Genomic DNA, 17,777 nt, shown 5'->3' on the forward strand with positions numbered 1-17,777 from the left:
GGCATGGTTTCCCCCATGATCCATTGCGGTCACACTTACACAAGTTTTGCTTTTGACAATATACAGTCAATGGGTGGTGTTTTAAATTGTGCTGATTTTACAAGATCAATGTCAACTTTTTCATTAGCTCAGAAAGACAGTCCTGTTTTCACCTTTGTGACAATTTGATCTCACAGGTAACTAGTAACTACACTATTGTACTACTAATATTGTACTTTTTACTCCGCTACATATGCTTCTGATATGTAATGGGTTAGAAGTAACAGACAATGGAAATACTCAAGTTAACAACAGGTACCTCAAATGTATACTTAAGTAGATTAGAGTAAATGTACTTAGTTACCACTACTGGTCTGTGTATAAATTGCTCCGATGTATTGAGAAAATGCATCTGCAGGTTTCCTGTGATAAGAAAATGTCTTATAACATTAATTTTCTTAATAACAAAACACTTCTATTTTTAGCAATGATATTACATACCTGCTTATTTCATCATAACAAAAGAAGTAACTATTTATAACGTATCTAATAAAAAACAATACAACCTTTTCTTGTTAGATCAATGTTATGTTACGATAACACGTTTTCATATGCTGTTTTGAAATAAGATTTCTTTGTAAAGTAAATTCTGACCAGGTCTGATGAGTATGACATTTTGATGAATTTTCTTTTACATGTTAATAGGTTACATATTATATAGCTTTTTACTTGTGGCTTGTTTATGCTCCACAGAACAATAAAATATCGTTTTAATAACAAGATCTGCTTGTCTATATTATAACAACGGCTTCTTCTTTCACCAAAATTACGCAAAGTCAATGTGTTTTAATACTGTGAAAAATATAATTAAATGAGAATATCACGTTCATACGGTGTCAAATGTGCTCTTTTGTTTTCTCCGGCTGCTTTTGCAGATTTTGCCCATTTCAGAACAAGAAGTGAAATGTATTGCTCTTATTTTTACTTTTTTTAGCTGATATAAACATTTTACACAATTCTACTATATGCTCTGTATATAAGAAGTATTTTACACTTAAGTCAGTACTAACTTGCATTTTCCCCCAGTAGTGACGCTCTATATTACATTATTATAACTACGTGTGTGTGTGTGTGTGTGTGTTTGTGTGTGTGTGCGAGTGTGTGTGTGTGTAGGGGGCTCAACTGTGCTAAAGCCCCGCCTCCAAACAAGTCCCTGCCGGAGAGCGAAGTTAACACCTCTTCTCTCTGACCGGCTTCTAGTCTCCTGGATCGGGCTGCAGAGCCCAGACACTTTTAGCACCATGGAGCTCCGTTATGCGCTGCTATTTGTCTGCCTCACTGCTCCACTGTGCGCTTCGCACATTCTGGAGCCCTACGACTTCCTCTTCGACACGGCGGTGGAAGCCTACTACAAGGGGGACTGGCTGACTGTGATCCTGAACATGGAGAAGGCGCTCATGAACAAAGCTACGGTCCGCAGCGTGAAGGCTCAGTGCCGGCTGAGCTGCGCTAACCAGACCGCCTTCGGCGACCGCCTGTCCGGCGTGGAAGTCGCCGTGCCGGGCGCCGGCTCCGTGGAGGACCTGGGCTTCTTCCAGAAAGTCCTCAAAAGGGCGGACTGCGTGAACTCCTGCGAGACTGACAAACTGGGTACCCCGACTATGCATGAGGTCACCGAAGAACTGGAGCTGGAGTTCAGGAAGAGGACCCCGTATAATTACCTGCAAGTCGCATATTTTAAGGTATACAAGTTAGCTAAGTGATGCAGCTATTGAGCTCCAGTCAGGGCTGTCCCGTTGTAAAAACGCATCACGCATTGCAGACATGTTTTCCAGTGTAAGTTAAAAAAAAAAAGCCCCAACCCCCCCAAAACCGAGAGAAACCGTGCCACGTCTTAAGGTGGAGTCAGCTTCTGTGGAGTCTTTGCCGTTGAGAGTTTTTGGGATCCAGCTGTTTAAAGGCCTAACGTGCTGCTTTCAAATGCTACTTACAAACACAAACTGGCCAAAAGACGAGGTGGTAAATGATGCCGCTTTGGCACGTCGGAGTACCTTTAGATGCAAAGTGAGATGGACAAACATAGAAAGCATAGAAAGTCTTAAAACTGAGATTGAAATGTAGCGCTTAACAAATAAAAGTTGTGAATCAGTATGGCCCAAAAAAAAAAAAAATGCTTTAAAGTGGTTTCCCGTCATTTTTGTACGATATTGTTATTTTTTTCTTCACATTCAGTTTTCTTGGATTGCGTTTAATCGAAAAATACTACCCTCAGACGGAACTTGAAAGCAGCACCGTAATGTAAAAGGTTGTTGCAGAATTTTTAGTTGTCACTGAAATATGTGGGAGTGGGAGAAAATTATTCAAATATAATTACAGCGTATTGCTATAATATTTCTTAACATAAATGAGCCTACAATGCATTATTCAGCAAAAAATAAAAAATCACAAAACTCAACCTTCAAAACCAAACTGATTGCTGGGGTTTCAGACTTTCACAACTTTGATAATTACATGGTTGGGAGCCAAAAGTTCCGTTTGAGCCAGTGGTTTTGAGCTGAAAATGATACTTCATTGTTTATTTTAAATACAGGCTACTGAGAGGTGTGGGGGGTGTTGATGTGGATTATGTAGAAGGCAATAAATATGGGAGTAAGATAATAATGATAGACTTCAGTATTGCGATACTTGTGACACAGTATCGATTCTCAAATACACTATCGGTCTTGGATAAATAGTTTACATCCTAAGATGCGTGGCAGACAGTGGTTCATTTTGTGTTGCGTTCAAACACCTGGCCGCTAGATAACAGTGTTGTCATCTATTTTCAGCCGTAGAGAATGAAGGCTTCCGTAGTGTGGTGAATGGAGCCGTGTCTTTATACTATGCCATGATACAATGATAGTGAGATTTTAAAACATCGCGATGTACAGTTGTGTGAAAAAGTGTTTGCCCCCTTCATGAGTTCTTATTTTTTTGCATGTTTGTCACACTTAAATGTTTCAGATCATCAAACAAATTTAAATATTAGACAAAGATAACACAAGTAAACACAAAATGCAGTTTTTAAATGAAGGTTTTTATTATTAAGGGGGAAAAAAATCCAAACCTACATGGCCCTGTGTGAAAAAGTGATTCCCCCCCCCCTGTTAAAACATAAATTAACTGTGGTTTATCACATCTTTGGAAAGCTGAGTTCAATTTCTCTAGCCACACCCAGGCCTGATTACTGCCACATCTGTTCTCAATCAAGAAATCACTTAAATAGGACCTGCCTGACAAAGTGAGGTAGACCAAAAGATCCTCAAAAGCTAGACGTCATGCTGCAATCCAAAGAAATTCAGGAACAAATGAGAAACAAAGTAATTGAGATCTATCAGTCTGGAAAAGGTTACAAAGCCATTCCTAAAGCTTTGGGACTCCAGCGAACCACAGTGAGAGCCATTATCCACAAATGGCGAAAACATGGAACAGTGGTGAACCTTCCCAGGAGTGGCCAGCCGACCAAAATTACCCCAAGAGCGCAGCGACGACTCATCCAAGAGGTCACAAAAGACCCCAGAACAACATCCAAAGAACTGCAGGCCTCACTTGCCTCAATTAAGATCAGTGTTCATGACTCCACCATAAGAAAGAGACTGGGCAAAAATGGCCTGCATGGCAGAGTTCCAAGATGAAAACCACTGCTGAGCAAAAAGAACATAAAGGCTCGTCTCAGTTTTGCCAGAAAACATCTTGATGATCCCCAAGACTTTTGGGAAAATACTCTGTGGACTGACGAGACAAAAGTTGAACTTTTTGGAATGTGTATTTCCCATTACATCTGGCGTAAAAGTAACACGGCATTTCAGAAAAGGAACATCATACCAACAGTAAAATATGGTGGTGGTAGTGTGATGGTCTGGGGCTGTTTTGCTGCTTCAGGACCTGGAAGACTTGCTGTGGTAAATGGAACCATGAATTCTGCTGTCTACCAAAAAATCCTGAAGGAGAATGTCCGGCCATTTGTTCGTGACCTCAAGCTGAAGCGCACTTGGGTTCTGCAGCAGGACAATGATCCAAAACACACCAGCAAGTCCACCTCTGAATGGCTTAAGAAAAACAAAATGAAGACTTTGGAGTGGCCTAGTCAAAGTCCCGACCTGAATCTGATTGAGATGCTGTGGCATGACCTTAAAAAGGCGGTTCATGCTCGAAAACCCTCCAATGTGGCTGAATTACAACAATTCTGCAAAGATGAGTGGGCCAAAATTCCTCTACAGCGCTGTAAAAGACCCATTGCCAGTTATCGCAAACGCTTGATTGCAGTTGTTGCTGCTAAGGGTGGCCCAACCAGTTATTAGGTTTAGGGGGCAATCACTTTTTCACACAGGGCCATGTAGGTTTGGATTTTTTTCCCCCCTTAATAATAAAAACCTTCATTTAAAAACTGTATTTTGTGTTTACTTGTGTTATCTTTGTCTAATATTTAAATTTGTTTGATGATCTGAAACATTTAAGTGTGACAAACGTGCAAAAAAATAAGAAATCAGGAAGGGGGCAAACACTTTTTCACACAACTGTATATCGCCTCGCTGACAGTATCGCAATCTATTGAATCGTAACCCCTGTATACGTATCTTATTGCCAGAATCTTGCCAATACACAGGCCTAGAAATAAGTGGTTACAAGTCCTGCAGGTCGATGTTAGAGGTCAATATAAACTACAAATTACTTAATGCCTCTTTAACAATTAGCTCTATGCAACTTATCTCATCGTTGGGGACTGGTTTAAACTTAGAATCTATTTTTCGTGCCGGATTGAATAAGTTTGGTCAGTTTAGTCAAGTACAACTGAGACATAATATACACATTTTTCTATGAAGAATGGGACAAATGATGATGCAATGTGAAAAGAAGCATTTTCTGCTCATTGCTTTACCCTCAACTTTACTGTTATGGTTTCCTCTCACAGCTCTGATACAACCACTGTATGCTAGCTAGTAGCCACAAACGGCTGCCAGCAACAAAGTTGACTAGCTTAGCCGGTGAGCACAGTGAAGCAATTAGCAGCTAAAGAGCCAGACATTTCACTCAGGAGTTGGTGGAGACCAAAACAGAGTTAAAAGAGAGTGAACAATGGAGTTACATTCGGCAGGAGGACAAAAACATGACTCAACATGGATGCTAATGTTAATCTGTGCTTGCTGGATGTGTGAATAAGCTACAGTTTGCTAACATGTTAGCCATAACAACCTTATACAGTGATAATATATCTATGTTGCGTTCATACTTTGCTCCGGTGCCCCGAGTGGTCAAAAAAAAGAATGTATTGCTGCTTCAGTGTATGAGGTTGTTATAGCTAACGTGTTAGCAAAGAGCTGCATATAAAGCAAAATTAGCATCCATGCTTTGTAGAAGGTTGGATAGACTAAACCCTGTTTGGGAGGCACATAGAGACGCCGTCCCACGGCAGCAGAGAACAGTCCTGTCAAAAAGGGTCTGTAGGTTTTTTGAGGTGGTTTTGCTGACTAACACACCTTAGATCAGAGGGGAGGACCTGAACGCCTGTGTGGGTATTACGTTTATTTTCCAGATCAATAAGCTGGACAAGGCAGTAGCAGCTGCCAACACATTCTTCCTGGCCAACCCGGATCACACGGAGATGAAGCAGAACCTGGACTACTACAGGATGATGGCAGGAGTACAGCCGGAGGACTTCAAAGATCTGGAGGCCAAGCCACATATGGTGAGAGCAGACGCCTCCTCTGATGAGTTTATGGCCTTCTTGTTGGGCCTTTTTCGCCTCAAGGCCAGTCTTTTGAGGGAGTCTGCTTGTCTGTAGCGTTTATCTATTGCGCTCACGTTCCAGCACTTTGTGGTTGAGCACAGTTCAGAAATATAGTCCATTCTCTGCAGTAAAACTGTCACAGAGGTTTTACAAATACCTACACAAATGGGACGATAGCTGTAAAGAAGTGTAGAATATGGTGGAAAATAAAAGTGTTTTGGTCAGTTATCTCTGTACACTGCACATTCTTTTTATTCTTAATACTGTGAACCTTTGTACATCCCCTGTAATATATATTTTGCCCATTCCTGCCAAGCTTTTTAACTGTTATATTATACCATTTTTCAAAATGTACTTTAAAAAAAATGTATTTTGACTGTACTTTTATTAGTATTATTTATTTCTATTATTATTTCTTATTATAGTATGATTATACTTATTATACAGTATATGTATGTTTCTTATCTATGAACCAAAGCAAATCCCTTGTAGGTGAAAACCTACTTGGCAATAATCTGATTCAGATTCAAACTAAAGGCTAAATACAAAACCCAAAGCAGTCCTTGTAATAACTCTGTGTGCACTTTGTTATTGCCTTGCTATTACCTAGAAAAGGATGCTTTTATAGGTCACAGCAGTAGTCATTTTCATCAACTGTCCCCCCCCCCCCCCCCCCCCCCCCCCCCGTCATGGTGACAATCTGTCTCTCCTCAGGCCGAGTTCCTGCTGGGGAAGAGCTACTACAGCGACGACTCCTTCGGCCTGGCGGCGGATCACTTCGAGGTGGCCGTAGAGGAGCACTTCACCGCCGACAAGGAGTGCAGAGTGCTGTGCGAGGGGGCCTACAACTACGACGGGTACAACTACATGGAGTACAGCGCCGACCTCTTCCAGACCATGACAGGTGAGACAGTACGTCCTTTGGGGGCGGGGTTTGTGCAGAAACGACTCATATGAAAGTTGATAATTTGCTGACCCTTGTCCTTTTGTCAGACCACTACATGCAGGTGCTGAACTGTAAGCAGCACTGCGCGGTGGAGTTGGCCTCAACTGCCGGCAAAGACAAGCCCATTGAGGACTTCCTCCCATCGCATTTCAACTACCTGCAGTTCTCCTACTACAACAGTGAGTCCGACAACAACACTTGTCTTTGTCAGCCTACAATTTATCCAATGTCCTCGACCGCCATGGAAGTGGCCTCATATCTTTGTTGAATATTGTGAAAATAACATTTAAAAAAATTATTCCCTGTAGAGTTACTGGCACGCTTCCTTATTGTATTGACTGATGATGACAGAGGGTCGCTCTATTTACAGTAGGGCTTCCATTTCGATTCGGTGTTCGATTATGGAAATTAATATTGGATTGTGAAGTCTACAGCCTTTAAATTAAGTTTTACGGTGTAGAACGTTATTTTGTTAGGTTGTATATCTTTTAAAAAGCATGTTTATGTTGAAATACATATATTTATACATCTAGTTACGCCCCTCGTATTGGTTTGCCCTCTCATAGACATGACCAGCAAAAATAGTTCCAACCTATATGTGTTTTTGAAGAAGGAATAATCAGATGTCATTCTGGCCTTCATCAGTGTTACAATTATGCTGTACGGATGACACTTAAATAGCGTACAGACAAGTGACCCCTCCTCATTAAAGTAACTGGCAATGCATCTGTTATTTACATAACAGCCAATCAGCATCAAGCATTGGAACAAGGAAGAAGGTGGAGACTAGTTCTGTATAGAAAATGTCTGACTTTGGTAGCTATTTATTCTGAAAACATGTTACATAAAATGTATTCAATTATCTCAGCTATTACATTTTTTAAATCTCCCTGACATCTTGCATTTCTTACTGGGACCAAATAAATAAAATAAAATAAAGTTGAGCCAGACTTGAAAAAGAATAGTCAAAACTGAAGCAGCAGAGGCTGAAGTATGTCAGATGGAACATTAAAGTAACTTCGGCGAAAAAAAAAAAAAGTTTACAGATTACAAAAATTCAAGAACATACAAAGATTGTCCTGGAATTTGTTTTCCATGTGTACTTAAGTCAGAAACGAATTAGAAACTAAAGAGAAAATATTTTAGATCAGACAAAATGTATCACCAGAAGTTCATTTTCTCAGGGCTTCTGTATGTATGTGATGGTTTTTCCTCTTAACTGTACCTTAACGTCACGCGCCATCATTCGTAGTCATTGCAGTCCGCCAATGCACGGTGAGAAGAGTCGCAATGTATTTTGGGGTGGGTGAGTTGGTCCAGTAAGCTCAAATTCTTGCTAATGCAGCATTGATCCAGCATTTATCCCGTACATGCATTCCACGGACTATGCAGTCGGAACTCAAGACATACCGTATTTTCCGCACTATAAGGCGCACTGGATTATAAGGCGCACCTTCAATGAATGGCCTATTTTAGAACTGTTTTTATATATAGGGCGCACCGGATTATAAGGCGCATAGAATAGAAGCTACTGCTGTTCAACAACCCACTGTTCGAGTTTGTCCTCTAACTGTGGCCATCTCGCTTTGTTCCCTCGGAAACTCTTTTTAGTCTTCTTTACTTGGCACAGGTCATCTTCTTGCTTCCTCCACTTCCGTACCATTGATTCATTAATGTTGAATTCTCTCGCTGCTGCTCTATTCCCATGTTCGGCTGCGTAGCTGACAGCCTTGAGTTTGAACTCAGCGTCGTAAGCGTGTCTCTTGAAAGGTGCCATTTTGGGGTCTTTATACACACAAGTGGTGTTGGACTAGGAGTAAGCACAGTACCGGTGTTTACCGCTATTACTTCGGCGACGCCCCTGACTACGGTAGCCGTAATGCTGCAAGCGGTGCGGCTTTGTAGTTTACCAGTCGTACTGAAACATTTTGACAGAGCGCCGTGTACAACCAGTATAGATCAACCAATTAACCAATTGATCCATATATAAGGCGCTCCGGATTACAAGGCGCACTGTCGTTTTTTGAGAAAATTAAAGGCTTTTAAGTGCGCCTTATAGTGCGGAAAATACGGTACTCAATTTTACATCATAATTATATGAATAGCATGTTAGTATGCCATTTTGAAACAGAGCCCTAATCAAACTCCATAAACATTCGATCCCACGCTTCCCACAATGCAATGCTAGGAGAGCATGTCTGTAGAATAACTCTACAAACCCCTCCCCCTTCTGTCCCCTCTCTCCAGGTGAGAAGTACGAGCGGGCCATAGAGTGTGCCAAGACCTTCCTGTTGTTCCACCCTGACGACGAGGTGATGAACCAGAACCTGGCCTATTATTCTGCCGTGCTGGGCGAAGACAAGGCGCGACCTATAAAGGCCAGACAGGTACGACTCACACGACCCAGAGGCTTTTGTGCGAAGAGCCTTGCGAGTGCGTGTTTTTTTTTCTTAATCCACAATGACCGGCAGTAAATCAGCCCAGACTACACACGGTGAGAGAAAGATTAGCACTCAAATGCACTCAAGGGCACAAGAGGGACATTTAAAAAAGCACTGATGATGATCTAAAGCACATAAACTGTTTGCTGCCTATAAAAGAAGCAATAAGTGAAATTCCTTTACTGCCCCAGGCTCCGAAAGTCCATACTCTACACTATTTATAGCGGGTTAATAGGGTTGTTGATCGATACCAATAATGATGCAGGGTGCTGAGATTTATGGCTCTCCAGCCCATTGCTCGGTTTGGGAATAAAAACACTCCCAAGGAAGTTGGTGTGGGAGATGCTGAAAAAAACCTAAAACCAATTGAGTCGTGTTTCCCTCATAGTTATTGGTTGCTGTGCTTTCCACAATAAGAAAAGGTAGCAGGTTAATCGGAAATGCAAAGCAATATACGTTATTATGAATTCACCAACCAAAACATATTTACTTTAATTTGTAGGGACCAGGAGGATATTCTAATGGCTCTTAAGTTTTAAAGATGCTTCCTATTACAGAAGTGACTCCTAAACCCTCGAAGGAGCCCCGCCTTTTTGTGATTCATTTATTAATTACTTAACTTAATTGTCTTTTGTGGTCCAGAAAATTAAAAACGTCATCCTACGGTCTGAGTAGCCTTTCAACCGTTGTATTTCATTGTTCATGTTGTTCCCCATCTTGGTTGTCATGGCCACACATGGTTATTGTGAGTTCAGAACAGGCTCTAAGCCATCCTAGCAAAGGGTTCCTAACAAAGGGTTCCTAACAAAGGGATCCTAACTCGGGCAATCCCTAAACGAGGACGGTTCTGTAATAGCTACATTACTATTCTAAGGTAAGTACGATTTCTTTCCCACTGAATGCAGTTGGGAAACATGCTTCTATAATTCCATAAAGCCAAACTGAGATTCAGACTTTCAGAGATTCAGATATTTTTGTGCAATGAGGCCTCCAATACCTAAATTTAGAATATCAAACCTGCCTTTTGATAGTATTTATGGTTAGCTATCAAATAAAGGCTTAAACATGTGTTTTCCTCCACTGGATGTTCCTGTTCTAACCTTCTTCATCTGTGCTCTGTTCATACAGACCTCTCATGTGCTATTTAAAGTCCATGCACAGGCATACATCAACAGCCTCTTTATGTTTTATGAGCGCTGTGTTCCGCTGGTCACCACTAGAGGCTGCTCACAACCAGAGATCAGTAAATGCCCCATAGTTTTCTGCACTTGAACCTTCAATGGAACATGGTATCTTATGGATATATCTCCTGGAGCCGTTTTGCAGGCTGGTTTCAATTGATTTTTTTTTTACCTGCAGGTGGTGAAACTGCACATTCAGCAGTCCATTTTGGAGAAAGAGCTGCTCTACTTTGGATACGAAGCCTTCGGAATCACCTTTGTAGATCCAGTGAGTGAATAAGTCATTCGTTATCGATCACATTTTGCCTATTTGGTATCTGACTGGTGCCTTTTACTGTCACTTGGCATTCAGGACACATGGACCCCTGAAGATGTCATGCCTAAGAAGCTGAGAGACAAGCAGAAGTAAGATAGAAGAGAACGCCTCACACACACACACACATACTGTGGAAGCGATGTCATGGCCTCTGTCTTTCCACCTGTGTGTGTGTCTCAGGGCCGACAAAGAGACCGCGGCAAGGATCACGGAGGAGATCGGAAACCTCATGAAGGAGATTGAGACTATGGTCGAGGAGAAGAAGAAGGATTCTTCGGATATGGCCATGATTATAGTGCCGACGGAAGGTGAATATTACACAAGAGAACCCGATGTCTTTCATATTTTAAACAAACTACGGTTGAAAGTTAACTACAGTACCTGAGAAATTAAAATTTCCGCCAACGTACCTTCGCCCAAAAACCTGGTCTTAAGTCAGAGGAGAAAGTATATTCCTGCTATTTAAAGGGCCCATTATTCAGATCGTGAGATGCTCCTACACAGACGCTCACAACGGGCTCATGTGCTCATATGCAATCCAAAGGAGTTGTTGAGGGGACAGAGGATTGGGAGACAAAAGACATGAATTCAGCACACACCCCCGTCAACGGACAGCGACAAATAGTAAGCAGAGTGATCAATAAACACAATATGAAACTCATCAATATAACTACATGTTCTAGGAATGTACACAATGCTTAGTATAGTAATAATAGTATTATACTATCTGTAGTGTTAGATTCCAGCGGTGGCTACGTAAGATTGTTTCCGACTGGTGTGATCCAAACATTTCCAATAACTCCAGAGCGTTAAAGTCACAATATATTGAAAAAAATAAATCAATGTAATCGTTTCCAAAATTCACAACACATATTTATCTAGCGAAATATTCTACTTCAATCCATATTTGTTAGCGTTTACACTCTCAACTACAAACAGTGTTTCCTTACTCTCCTTGATCCTGCGTCCTTTCTCCTCGAGGTGGTGCTCTGTTGCACGATGACATCAAGGTGACCATGACGGCCAATCAGCTGAACGGCTCTCAGCGGGTGCTGCTGGACGGGGTGATCAGCGAGGACGAGTGCAGGGAGCTGCAACGCCTCTCCAATGTGAGTGATACACTCACAGCGTGCTGAGTTTAGCTTTATTCCTTTGTGAAAGCATCATATGAATAGATGGGAAACTACACAAGTTAGCAACTAGCTGGTGAGCGTAGCGGACCATTTATCAGAGTGTTGATGCTGTGCATATTTCCCAGTCAGCTGCTCTGAAAGGTGACGGCTACAGGGGGAGCCCCTCCCCCCACTCCCCCAGTGAGATGTTCCAGGGAGTCACTGTCCTGAAGGCCGTGAAGGTCTCTAGTCCCCTGGCCAACGTCTTTTGAAGCATAGCAACAGTAAGTAAAGTCAGTTTCGTCCCTGTGGCTGCTGTTAACCGGTGTTTCCACCTCCCACAGCTCGGACAGGAGGGGACGGTTCCGCTGAAGAGCGCTCGTCTGTTCTTCGACCTCAGCGAGAAGGTGAAGAAGGCGCTGGAGTCGTACTTCCGTCTGGACGCTCCGCTCTACTTCTCCTACTCACACCTGGTCTGTCGCTCTGCCATCGATGGTAAGTCAGCCAGGGACAGTTTGCTGGCGTTGTGTCTGTCGGAGAGACTCATCCACTGGTTTTGTCCCCAGTGATGACGTTGTGACTCGGTCTTTCTCTGTTGGTTGATTCATAAAATGATCTATCACATCTGTTAGATCCTTCAACAGAAGGTTCAGTCTTAAAAAATAGGAAAATGGGTCGGATTTAGGAAGTATATAAGTCTTGTTTAAGTTTTCAAAATATTTTTTATGGACGGGAAATTTACCAATTCCTTTCATTAATGCACCACCCATCCCCAAACAAATTACATTCAATTAAAAACCGTTTTAAGTAATCACGATATTTCTTCAAGTTTTGTATGGCAAATAGCTCCAAATACTACACCCCCCATGAGGCTGTGTGATGGTTGGTATGGAGGCTGGTACAGGTCACAACGTAGTGGCACACAGTGCTGTAGGTGTCCCTGATTGGCCCAGAGAGGACATGAACATATACGTATTTGCACTTTGTTGCAAAAGCAAGCACTAAATTCGTGTAGCAATTATGTTGTATTTCTTAGAGTAAAATAGATTTACATTACATTACCTCACCATAGATAATCACTATGAGTTTGTAGGAGTGTGCATATTTTGACTGAAATCAAAAACTGACCAGCTTTGGAGGCTAACAGCTGCTGATGTTACCTGCCTCCTCTGTTGTGATGACTAGTTGGCTCGAAAAAAGTGGTCACAATTATGGACTTAAAGCTGGATCCCTTCACAAGTTAAAGCTGCATTGATGGTTTCTGGCCACTAGAGGGCAGCAGAAGAAAGCACAGACAGCACCTCATAAAGGTGCTGTGGTGACAATTGCCTATTTACACACCTAGCCAACACTGGCTATTAGCCATGTAGCATTAGCTTATATCATTAGTATAATACATAGCACTGTGTCATGTCTCCGCCTACCTGATGAATATCCAATAAATCGATTATTTTACTTTTTTATGCCTACGTGAGGGGAACAGCCGTGGCCGCAGGCGTTATGTTTCCGGGCTGTCCGTCTGTTTGTCCATACATACGTCTCATTCTCGTGAACCCGATAGGAACGCCTACTAGGCGTCGCCTAGAGGGATGTTCTTTCAATTTGGATCAAGTGTCCACTTCTAGATTCTAGACTGAAGTAATTCGAATTTGGTGGTCAAAGGTCAAGGTCGCTGTGACCTCACAAAACATGTTTTTGGCCACAACTCAAGAACTAATATGCTAAATATGACTTTTTCACACAAATGTCTAACAGGATAAAATAATAATTTTACATTACATTTTTGGCTATTAACTGCAACTTGACTGGTCGGGGGAGCCGGTTATTCTAGTTTTTTGGTCTTAACCAACTCCTGAGAAAAATATCTTGCTCTTAAGCTGCTAAATGCTCCGTTATGTTCACCAGCTGGTCTCTAACTTTGTCTGCTGTTTGTTGCCAGTCAGGTAGAGTAGAGTGGGTTTATCAGGCCTAGTTTGCTGAAAACAGCTCTCTGCTGCTGCAAAGGGTAAACAGGTTGATGAGAGTGGAGTCCACGCTGGCTAAAAAGAATCTGGATGGTTTGAGTTGTGTGATCACAGTCTAAAATGTTCTTTTTGCTTGTCTGTTGTTTATTCAGAGAAGCAGGGGGACCGCGAGGACCTGAGTCACCCTGTTCACGTGGACAACTGTCTGCTGATCTCTGAGCTTAACGAGTGTATAAAGGAACCTCCTGCATACACACACAGAGACTACAGGTGAGCACACACACACAGGAGAACACTACAAAGTCTATCCATCGACCAGACAACCCCACGTAACACCCTGATGTCTCTCCCCTGCAGTGCCATCCTTTATCTAAACAATGACTTTGAGGGAGGAGAATTCATTTTCACTGAGTTGGATGCTAAAACAGTCACGGTAACTATTCAGCTATTTTTTTCCATTATCTTTTTTTCAACCTGTGCTGCATGTATAGATTTAACAAATACAAATTTGGAAAGTGCACTCAAAAGAGTGCAAATCTCCACCAGGTGTATTTGCAATTACCACTGCTGTAATGTTTGATTGAATGAATAAAAACCACATCTGCCGCCCGAATACACCGCAAGTGTATCAGACGTGTTTTTTAACACAACAGATGCGCTCTCGTTTTAAATTTATGCTGCTGTCTGCATCGGCGCCGAGCAGCTACACTAGTTTAGTTTAGTTACTAGCTATGTTAGCCCCGTAAAGCTGTTAGCTCTGTTAGCTGTATTAGACCCGGAAGAGGTTAGTACTGTTAACTGTATTAGCCCAGTTAGCTGTTAGCACTGTTAACTGTATTAGCCCGGTTAGCGGTTAACACTTTTAACTGTATTAGCCCAGTTAGCTGTTAACACTGTTAACTGTATTAGCCCAGTTAGCTGTTAGCACTGTTAACTGTATTTGCCCTGTTAGCCGTTAGCTCTGTCAGCTAAACACGCTGCAGGACTCTGCTGCCCACCGGCTGCGAACAGCTTACTCTCCTCCAATCGACATGACAAGTCGAACTCTGTTGTAATCAATGCTTGGATTCAGTTTGTCATTTGATAAGTGATCGTTACATACATACATACATATATCAATTTTTAAAATTGTCTTAAGGAGGGGTGCAAATCAAGAGAAGAACAATTTGTAATCCGAAACAGAAACAAACTGAAGCAGTTTCTGTATAATATATGTTTTTCCAAAATCTATGAATTACCGCATCCACAAGAGGTCCAATATCACATGACTTGTGTGTGTCCAGTAATATGCAAGATTAGCCGTAGACAGACAAACAGACAGACATATGCACGCACTCACAGGACCAAACACATAATCTCCTGGCGGAGATGACAAATCTCAAGCTTCACTGCTGTTAAATGTCGCATTGGTCTATCTTCTCGGATTACTTCAGGCCGAGGTGCGTCCACAGTGCGGCCGCGTGGTCGGGTTCGGTGCGGGGCAGGAAAACCCCCACGGCGTCAGAGCCGTCACCATGGGCCAGAGGTGCGCTGTGGCGCTGTGGTTCACCCTGGATCCTGCTCACGAAGAAAAGGTACGGGCCATCTCTGTGGACTAACATCAGCATACTACTAGTAGCTTTTAACAGCAGCATTCGTTAGTGTATAAAATCAATTCATTTTTTAAATGTACTTATGTGACGTGAGAGAAACACAAAACTCATGAAAGTGAAATTGTGACAACTGCAAAACTCTCCCTCCTAATATCTCAGTAATAAAACAGTATTGAGTTTGTACTATTCTTTTCATCATTCATTACTAAAAGAGGCAATTCATAAATAATGTAATAGGGTGCACCCTCATTTCAACCTTAATATCTTAATGGAACAATCATTTCCCCAGTAGCCAGTGGCTCATTTTCTACAAACATCATGAATCTAATCTAGTATGAATTGAGTTTTTGGTCTTTACATTTTCATCCTTAATTGGCTAATTTTCCATTCTTGTTATCCCTCAAATGTTTCTTTTTTTCTGTACCGTAGGAGAGAATCCAAGCTCAGGATATGCTGAACATGTTTGCCACCCCTGTAAATGCGGAGTTCATCAAAAATGAGGCGAGCGGCGCCTCCGAGCCCCAACCGACAACGCCCGAACCTCCCACACAGGCTGACCCGGGAAACGCAGACGGCAAGCAAGATGACAAACCAGTGGAGCAGAAGCCGGACGTGCCAGCAGACGCACAGGCCGACGGACCAGCCGACCCGGCGGAGGACAAAGCGGAGGCGAAGCCGGTCGGCAAAACGAAAACAGGCGCCAAAGTCAAAGCCGCTCCGAAAGCGAAGGCCAAGACAGCGGACGAAGTCAAACCTGCTGCTAAAAAAGATGGGAAACAGACAGTTAAAACGCAAGCCAAGCAGGCGGTCAAAAAGGATGCAAAACCGGCTGCGAAAAAGACGGTAAAAGTTGCAGCCAAGAAGGACTCAAAAAAAAACAAAGCCGACGCCACATCGGCCTCGAACCCTCAGAACGGCAAGGAGGAGCTGTGATCAAACAAGCACCTGTGACTGTGTCTATTTTCCTACTATTTTCTACTTCTCTGTGGGTGGTCAAATGAAAACGGAGTGAAAGGTTGAGTTGTCACTGAAATCATCAAACGAGTGCTTGACAATCAAACTGACAATCTGCTAGAACCACCTTTGTTTCGGCATCCAAAGGTTTTGCGTCTGTAGAGATGGAACCCTCTTTCATCTCCTTTTGGATTCTCCGTGTTTTGTTTTTATTCGTGATGACATGTTCTGGAACCAAGCCAAGGTTAAAGAGGCAAGGGGGGGGTAAGCAGAACGTTTCTGTTGAGAGAAACTCAGATCAACCGTGTGACAAATAAATAAAAGTGATGTTTTTCTACATTGTGGTGAGTTTTCATTAAATGAAGCAAAAACATAATGCGATACTCCAAGCCGACACTGGGTGTCAGGGTGGAAGCGCCGCTCAGTAATCTCTCCTCATTTTAACAAACCGTAACAAATTCACTTTTGAAGAGAAATCCTCAGGTGGCGAGCTTCAAGATTTCGGGGGGGAAGTCCTGCTGTGATTTGATTTCAACCTGAATAATTCAAAGCCCCGGTGCTCATTGTTCTCTGACTTCCTTGAAGGCTCAGCACATTTCAGCACTGTCACATTATAAATCTCGGGGCCTGCTTGGGAAAAGGAAAAAGTTTGAAGTTAAGGCCCTTACTGATGTATCTGTTTTCCCTGTGGACGCTGCTGTTCATTAAATTGTGATTATTTTTTTATTTTTTGCTCTTCACAAAAGATACCAGTTAACAGTTCTCTCAATCTCAGCCCTCAGCTCGTCCCCACAGAGCCTCAGTCGATAGGAAGCACACCATCAACGGTGTATCACCGAGGTGGTAAGTAAGAAGGTATGTCTACTCAAGGACTGCACTTGTGTACATTTTCTTTAGATACTTGTACTCTACGTATAATAAGACAAATGTGACAGAACACGGGGACAATGAAATATTAAAATGAAATACAGATAAACAAAGCATGTCGAAGCAGGAAGGTTACGTGTTCACAAATCTTCGTTCCAAGGGGAGTGAGGGAGTGACTTTCCTTTAGTGTTACGCCTGAAGCAAGGTACAATCAACAAACCCTGACGGCGCCACCGTGGCCCTCTAATACCAGCAGGTGCCTGACCATGCAGAGTAAAAGTGATCACAAGAATCTTGAATAGGATCGAATTCAAAAAACAATTCCTTCGAGATGGGTGAAAAGGAAGCTACATTAGTCTCCAGTAGATCAGTTGTTCCCAAATGTATTGGCTTGTTGTGACTCCTTCAAAAATGCAATGTCTATTTGTGAGCCGTCGTCACAGGCTATGGTCTTAGAGTGGACATGAATTGTGAGCAGTTCAGGTCAGTTCCATTTAGATGTTAGGATGTTAAAAGGCTTTAGGGCAAAGGTCATACATGCAAAAGAGGCGATATTAGTGTCGAATGTGGGCATTGCCAAGTGGGGTCAACCACACACATGTCTTTGCTATTTGTTGTGGCCAACCCCCCAGGAAGAGCAGCGGGCTGAGAAGCTAAT

General features: G+C 42.4%; 1 protein-coding gene across 2 annotated transcripts; it reads left to right on the forward strand.

Annotated features, from left to right (window-relative positions):
• Positions 1-1,185: 1,185 nt before the first annotated feature.
• p3h1 (prolyl 3-hydroxylase 1) lies at positions 1,186-16,587 on the forward strand. 2 transcript variants are annotated; one of them, XM_031875956.1, is made up of 15 exons: positions 1,186-1,721; positions 5,552-5,704; positions 6,461-6,650; positions 6,740-6,871; positions 8,940-9,079; positions 10,493-10,582; positions 10,667-10,719; positions 10,811-10,938; positions 11,612-11,739; positions 11,889-11,984; positions 12,087-12,237; positions 13,859-13,976; positions 14,064-14,139; positions 15,140-15,280; positions 15,728-16,587. In XM_031875956.1, the coding sequence occupies exons 1-15, from the start codon at positions 1,281-1,283 to the stop codon at positions 16,229-16,231; spliced, it is 2,541 nt and encodes an 846-aa protein (XP_031731816.1). In that variant the 5' UTR covers positions 1,186-1,280; the 3' UTR covers positions 16,232-16,587. The 2 variants fall into 2 exon arrangements, with proteins under 2 accessions (XP_031731816.1, XP_031731817.1); XM_031875957.1 differs by lacking the exon at positions 11,889-11,984.
• The last annotated feature ends 1,190 nt before the right edge of the window (positions 16,588-17,777 follow it).

Source organism: Anarrhichthys ocellatus, unplaced genomic scaffold (assembly GCF_004355925.1).
Source record: "Anarrhichthys ocellatus isolate YVR2014 unplaced genomic scaffold, GSC_Weel_1.0 scaffold100, whole genome shotgun sequence".
Taxonomy (NCBI): domain Eukaryota; kingdom Metazoa; phylum Chordata; class Actinopteri; order Perciformes; family Anarhichadidae; genus Anarrhichthys; species Anarrhichthys ocellatus.